Genomic DNA, 7,037 nt, shown 5'->3' with positions numbered 1-7,037 from the left:
CACCATGTACACAAAGTCCATGTCTTCCAGCCTCCAACTGTGGCCTAGCACATACTGGGCCAAAGGGCTTTCCGATCAACATTCCACCCAGCTGAAGACATCAACCAGCAGCCTTCCTGCTCCTCCTAGTCCCTGGGCTGCCTACACTCGTTCCTCAGCCTCTTAGCAAGCTGTGTCCCCTGCTGAGTTAGTTCTCTGTTAGGCCTGGGATAATGGCGTCCGACGTGTATGAGACAGATCGCGCCCCCACCCCGGCCCCAGTGCAGATTGCAAAGATGCTGAGGACTTAGAGCTTCCGCAGCGGAGGCATTACAGCCACCGCTGCGCCGTCTCCCGCCTGCTTGGCATGCTGTTGGCAACGGGGAGGAGCGGAACCGCGAGCGCGATGCATTAGTCCCCGAGAGAGACCTCTCTGGGGCCCCCCCGTGCCTCTCACACATTCCGGTCAGTGACCGCGCTTCTCCGAGACGCCCACTGTAGATTTAGACATTTATCTCGGACTCGTGTCTTTTCCACCACCGCTTCCACGGCCATAAATTCTCCCTGCGCGCCACACAAATGCTACTGTGGGGAATAGGCAAGGTTACCAGGAATAAGACGAGGCTGAGATTTAGTTGGGGGGATTTGGACAGCGGGACAAGAGTAATGAGAAAAGGCCCATCGCACCACAGCCCCCCCCCCCCCCCCCCCCCGCACATGTTAACATGAAACGTGGTGTTAAAGGCCCCCACCACCACCACCGCCGCACCCCACAGCACCCATCCCCCATGCTTTCAAGCATGTCCTTGTTGCCCGCGTGTGAGTATTCACTCACTACAACACAGACAAAACATCAGACACTCGTTACTAATTTATGTCCTGTCGGAGGGTCTAGTGTGTTTCCAAGAGCTGTTTTCCTTTTTCCAATCTATTACTTCCGAGTCCACATTTACCCAATGCGAGTGGCAATATTTTACAGCCTCGACTTCTTCTGCTGACATCAGGTGTATGTCTTTGAACTTTCAGATGTTAAGGCTGCTTTTTTCCCTCTAGTGGACCAGAGGGACCACCATGGATGATCTACTTGTTTTTACAGCATCAGCACTTTCAGGTGCCACTCGAAGCATGGCAATATAAGGCTGCTTTTTTGTGAGAACAAACTGATGACCTTCGTAGTAATTCTTATCAAAGACATCACACATGAAATATTAAAATAAATTACTTCACTCCAGGTTTTAAATGTTACTCATTTGGACAACTTCATGAAATTTGCAGTGTTCGAATGCATGAAATATGAATGGCAAAGCCATCACTTGCTCTATAATGAATAAGCACACCTTGGAATTGACTCATTTACTTAAGGAGAGAGCTAGGAGCGTCATGGACCGACAGTTATGTGACCAGAGATACTGTACAGTGTGATGTGTTGCTCTCGCCGAGGACATTTGGTCCTATTTTATATGATGAGCGCATCATATTAAGTTACATTAAATGAAAACAGTAGTTGAATGAATGTTTAAAGTCATTCTGCATTACTATCACAATATTTTATGCTCAAGCTTAGCGATAATTGGCAGGGGCGTCTAATGTTTAAAGAGATTACGCATTATGTTTTGTATCAAACTGATGAAAAGGCATTCTCTATGATTCACAGACTATAATTTATTTATATGAAACGGGAAGACACAAAGCTTCAGTGCATGTCTATGTAGATTTGTACAACACCAAGAAGTATGCCTATTTTCTTATACTCACTGTTTTGAGCTGAATCACAGTTGATTTTAATGCTCCCTCTCAATGTAAACCAATCCTGTGGATTAATGGAATGGATACTGGCATGTCTGAACTTCAGTAATACACAGAAGTTTCATGGTTTCATTGCAATTACCTGACTGAAATAATCTCTCGAAACTCACAGTCTGGTTTCACTACTTTCTCTCACTGACTCGGGCCCACTGCCTTTCAAAGCTCTCTTATCCCAAGCCAGAGTGTCCCATTTGATCACAACTTTGAGCCTGAGTGGATGGCAACAAAGGGGTCCTCTTCGGAGGCCTTGATGGAAAAATGGGCTCTTCCATCGTCCCCTACGGTGATCCGCTTCCCTGTGCAGCCCGTGCCGGCAGCAGTCCTCTGGCCAGAGATCACATCGCAGTAGCACCCGGCAGGCATGCCCGTCTGCAGTGAGGCGTCCAGAGTGCTAATAATGAAAAAAGATTAGTCACAGGTGTTAGCCTAATGAGACTAGCACAGAAAGGTAAGTGTGAGTAGAGATGTGTCGCTTCGATCGCAATGTACCATGAAAACATAACGCTCTCACTTGGGCTTTGTGCAAAGGAACGTGCCATGTTATGGCTATTGGGTGTAACAAAGCTTTCATGCCTTAGATGGTGCACATGATCAGACATGGACAATCAGTTTTGGTGGCATTCCAACCATGCATTCCATTCTAGAATGGCTGCACGCCTGCTGTGCTTACCAATCATCATTGTTGATGACTATGAATCCGCGATCTCCTCGCCCAAAAGCAATCTGGTTCTCACCATTGTCCCACCAGTTGGATAACGGCTGCCCATGGGCCACATTCCGGAAGGTTACCATATTCCTTCATTCAGACGGGAGGGTGGGAAATAAGGTATTTACATTTCAACATTCGATTTCTTTCACTTGGCAAAAAAGGTTTTGTTTATCTCCAATCGCATGAAGGCAAATGGAGAGAAATTGGCAGTCATCATCACAGAGCTATCACACCGTACAATTCTGTCCCCGCAAGGTCAACCCAAATATTTAGTTGGCGGAAAACAATTGAAAGTAATGAATGTGGATAGGCGGCGAGAGAGGGCCGACCGGCCGGATGCGTCCACTCAGTCACCTGATTTGATGCCATCTGTGTTCGCACACCCAGTCCCCTCCACAGCTGCCGTCGGGGTTGATGGGGACGGGCTTGGTGGAGCCGTCCGGATAGCTGGGAGGGCCCATCCAGTCGTTCTGATCCTGAACGAAAGGGAGGGGGAGAGAAAGAGAAACGGAGGGGGGGGTGCAGAGAAAAGAAAGATGAATGAAAGAACAGAAGGACAGACAGCACAGACAAAATAAAAAGGGAGGTGCACCCATTAGGGAACATTAGAGAGCCTGCAGAAATCCGTCAGGGCAAAAAAAAGAGAGAGAGGGGAGGGGAGAGGGGAGGTGTAAGGGGACAGAGTGCCTGAGAAAGTGCTGAGACTAAGGCTTCAATTCGCACTGGCGGTGAAGACGCGTGGTGTGGGGTGGGGTGGGGGGGGGGGGTGTGCCCCGGGGCCTCTGGAATGGAAGGTGTCCGCAGTGCTTATTTATTTATCTGCGTCTGACACATCCTGACCTAGCGCGGCCCCGCAGAGGACAACACCTGACAGGAGCCACCCACCTTCCCGTCCAGCAGACGGCGGTCCCAGCGGTAGCTCGACATCAGTCTGGTCACGCCGTAAGGATGAGCCAGCATGAAGGCCACGGCCATTTTGTACATTCTAAGAGAGAGGAAGAGAGGGGAGGTGGCAAAGTGCACAACGCAGTTCATTAGCACATTGTGATTTCTAGTCACCTTCACTGGAAAGAGGAAAGAGCCACATAACTGTCTGGAAACTCAAGGAAAATTTCTAAGTAAAAGTCTCAGAGCATCTGGTAATTTGTGCCTTCGTTTCAACTGCTTGTCAGTGCTCAGACAAACAAAATGCCACAGGCTCCAATGATAGATGAGCCATGCAATCATTGTCTTTGTAGCACAGTACCTTGGCTCCCAGAACGTCAAAATAGATGTCCCTCCTGCTCCATGCCCTCTCTGGTTGTCATGGTTATCCACAAACACCAGGGCTTGGTTGGAAGGCATCAGTCCCCAGCTTTCTCCAAAGGTCCTGGAAATCAAATATGGCAGAAATTTCCTCTCAAGAAGTAGTTGAGCCCTTTCAAAAAGTCACATGAAGAGCGGCAGCTCCTCATTGCGGAGGCCCTGTCTGTCTGTGTCCCCAGGGCATGGCTTACTTAAGGTCAGCGAGCTTGTCTCTGTTCCATCTGCGAATGACAGATCCTAGCTTAGCTCCGTATTTGAACTCTGTTACATGGCCAAGCCCAGAGTATTCGCTTGCCTTTATGGGTTCCCCACCAAGGTCAATGACCTAAAAGAGAAGATGTATTTTGCATGTGGTTTTCACAAATATTGTGCCACTAGTGATTTTCACAATTCACACAACTCCAGCAGTTCATCTTGTTTTTCACAAGTCCAAGACATATTACATTCTCACACTAAACTAGGCCAATATATTTCACTGGACTTTAACTCACCTCTTGGTAAATGAAAGGTCTGGAACCTTCTGGAAACCACTCCGTGTTGAGATTGTGCAGTCGGCCGTAGATTGCGTTCAGGTCCTGCGGCCACATGTGCTTGCAGGCATCCACCCTGAAACCGGCCACCCCCATATCCAGTAGGGAGTTCATGTAGCTGGCCACCCGCTCCCTCACATGCTCCTTACGATGGGCAAGGTCCAGCAGCCCCACCAGACGGCAGTCACGCACCTGCACGACACTCAGATGTGAGCTACAAGCCAAGGCCAGGTGTTTCTCTCTCTCTCTTTTATTGCACCACCCATGGTTCGCCGAAACACAAAAAAAAACATCCCTCAATTATGTGCAAATCATGTCTGAAATTTCATTAGGGGAAAAAGTCACCTCTCTGGGTGTTGGAAAAAAAAAAGGAAAAACATCTCCATTTCCATCTGTACCCTTTCATCTTTTTACTCTCCCCACCCCACCTAAAATCGTACCTGATAAATGTCTTGGTAATTCTCAATATTTCCACTCGCGGTGGTGCATTTGTCATCGTTGAAGTGGGAAGCTGAGTAGGGCACAGATGGGAACTCCTCTTTGCTGGCATTGAAGTATGATCCACAGGTCGAGCGCCTGCCTTCCCCTGCGCTTGCCGAGCACATGTGATTGATGACTACGTCCGCGTAGATCTTCACCTGCACAAGACATGTGCTGGATCATTACCATAACCGCACATCGCCTCGCAGACATCAACCAAGGCAGTGAAGAAGAAAAAATTTATGGATGTCAAAGGGCATTTCTATAAACATCGCTTATGGCCAGAGGCAACCAAGACACTACTGATAGACAGAATTCCTCTGCCCACTGAATTCATATCACATGTTGGCCTATCTTAGCTCTAAAGAACATTGGACAGAGTTTTCATACAAAATGGTGTGACCTAATATTGCGTCTGTATTGTAGCTCTTAATATTTTCAATTTGTCAGAGCTGGCTGTGCAGTGTGGGTAGCTGACCCCAGCTTTGTTGCATCTGGAGATCATGTCCCGTAGCTCCTGTTCCGTACCCGACCTGGAGCAGAGCTTGTAGCTGATTGGCTGATATCTCTCCCACCAAGGTCTCCACGGCTGGGCCACCACAACGTTCTCACTAGGAGGGGAAATCTGATGCGGAGGCATTATTGATCGTGCTCACATTTAGTTTAGTTCTTTCATTACCAAGTGGATTTTTGCATAGCCAGTGCTACAGAAAATGAATGCACGCAATGAGACAAGTCATCTCAAAAGCACTCTGCTACAACTCTGAGAATGTTTGACAAGCATTTAAATTATATGTTCTTCAGAAGAAGGAAAAGTAACACTCCTGTACACACCTGCACAGCATCAAAGCCGTTAGGACCAAGATAGTTCTCACATTCTTCAGCTATGTCTCTCCAGCGCCATTCAAACAGATGGACAATTGATGTTGTCCCACATGTGGTGCTGCAGTGGTAGTGAGACAGGCCAAGGCCAAGACCCAGTGCCAACAAACACCACCTGGCCTTCAGCTAAGCAGCAGAGAGGTAGCACAAGTAGCCTACTATGAGTGGTTTAATTTCATACTTTTCTTAACCGTTTGTCTTCAAAATGGAAGCAGCCTGCTTAACTGGCTTAAATTATTTCAGGAGGAAATACTATTATGCATAATGCAAGATAAGACCTGTCATAATATCCTAATTTTAAAACGAAAGTGTAGTCAACAAACAGGTTTTTATAGGACTGTACACATACTGACAGAAGTCATGTTTGTACACTCTGCTCATGAATCTTTCTAAACTCATTGGCACCACTAGAAACTCACCTTCATTTGCTCAATTCAAGGCTGTAGAGCTTTTTCTGGACATAGAAGTTGCCCTGTTAGGGAGAGCTGCAGGAGCATGCAGTGCTGCAACATTCACTCCTCAATGGGACTGTTCCGAGGAAAGGCCATAAAGCAGGGGACTGTGCCAGCACACACAGCCATAGACCAATCAGCATGAGGGGGAGACGCTCAAACTAGCAAGCCCTGGATTGTGGGGGTTAGCCAAAGCAGGAAGTCATGCTAATGGCTAACACTACTACCATGGTTGCCAGTACAGCAGGCTTGAATACATCACTGAGGCAATGAGTGAACTTACTAACTAAACATTTAATTCCATGTATATGGTTACATGTATGTACTTACCCCGACAGGAATTTAAATAAGATAACAGTCCTTGTAGAGATTCTTAAAACCTTATTTCCTCACAGGGAATTAGGAGGTAGTACAACGAAAGTAGGAGGGTCGTTCTACAGAAACGCACACTTTTGACATGGCAAGATGTCTGAAAATTTCTTTCATTTTCTAAACTTTAAACTTAGACCACACTATTACTTAACTTATTGGCTGTAAGAATACACTTAAGGGACACCTTAAATATGTTTTACCTTTATTGAGCATTTATTTAAAGATTTCATGCACCGTCTATTTGTCACTTGTGTTACCTTACTCAAAATATTATCTCTCAACCTCTTCAGCACATGTAATAAGAGCTACAGTACAATAATGATAAGGCAAAAAACAGGAGATTATTGATTGATTTATTTTAATAATGATTGTTAAAAGTTTGTTTGAATGATGTTTATTCAAATGCGCAACCATGTATTCTCTATAAAAAAGAAAATATCATAAAAAACAGTTATAAACAAATAATATTGCAATTGTTTAAATGTCATCTCTTAAGTCTAGCAAAATTAAATGAATATGAAG

General features: G+C 46.1%; 1 protein-coding gene across 2 annotated transcripts; it reads right to left on the bottom strand.

Moving 5' to 3' along the window:
• Positions 1–1,626: 1,626 nt before the first annotated feature.
• LOC121688655 (alpha-amylase-like) lies at positions 1,627–6,812 on the bottom strand. Of its 2 annotated transcripts, XM_042068385.1 has the most exons (12): positions 6,474–6,812; positions 6,111–6,314; positions 5,644–5,817; positions 5,288–5,434; positions 4,770–4,967; positions 4,291–4,521; positions 3,991–4,124; positions 3,741–3,863; positions 3,380–3,479; positions 2,849–2,970; positions 2,456–2,581; positions 1,627–2,176 (listed from the first exon to the last, which is right to left on the bottom strand). In XM_042068385.1, exons 2-12 carry the CDS (start codon positions 6,114–6,116, stop codon positions 1,981–1,983), a joined length of 1,557 nt encoding a protein of 518 aa, XP_041924319.1. In that variant the 5' UTR covers positions 6,117–6,314; positions 6,474–6,812; the 3' UTR covers positions 1,627–1,980. The 2 variants fall into 2 exon arrangements, with proteins under 2 accessions (XP_041924319.1, XP_041924318.1); XM_042068384.1 differs by having other exon boundaries at positions 6,111–6,812.
• Between the last annotated feature and the right edge of the window lie 225 nt (positions 6,813–7,037).

The sequence above is a fragment of the Alosa sapidissima genome, chromosome 17 (assembly GCF_018492685.1).
Source record: "Alosa sapidissima isolate fAloSap1 chromosome 17, fAloSap1.pri, whole genome shotgun sequence".
NCBI lineage: Eukaryota > Metazoa > Chordata > Actinopteri > Clupeiformes > Clupeidae > Alosa > Alosa sapidissima.
Note: the sequence above shows the minus strand (reverse complement) of the source record. Positions and strands in the feature narration are given on the sequence as shown.

What these genes read in the sequence shown, in the direction of transcription:
- LOC121688655 (XM_042068384.1), bottom strand. An exon ending in GACCTTTCATTTACCAAGAG is followed by an intron (nt 4,125 to 4,290) that starts GTGAGTTAAAGT and finishes CTTCTCTTTTAG; the next exon opens with GTCATTGACCTTGGTGGGGA. An exon ending in CACAGATGGCATCAAATCAG is followed by an intron (nt 2,582 to 2,848) that starts GTGACTGAGTGG and finishes GTCTGAATGAAG; the next exon opens with GAATATGGTAACCTTCCGGA.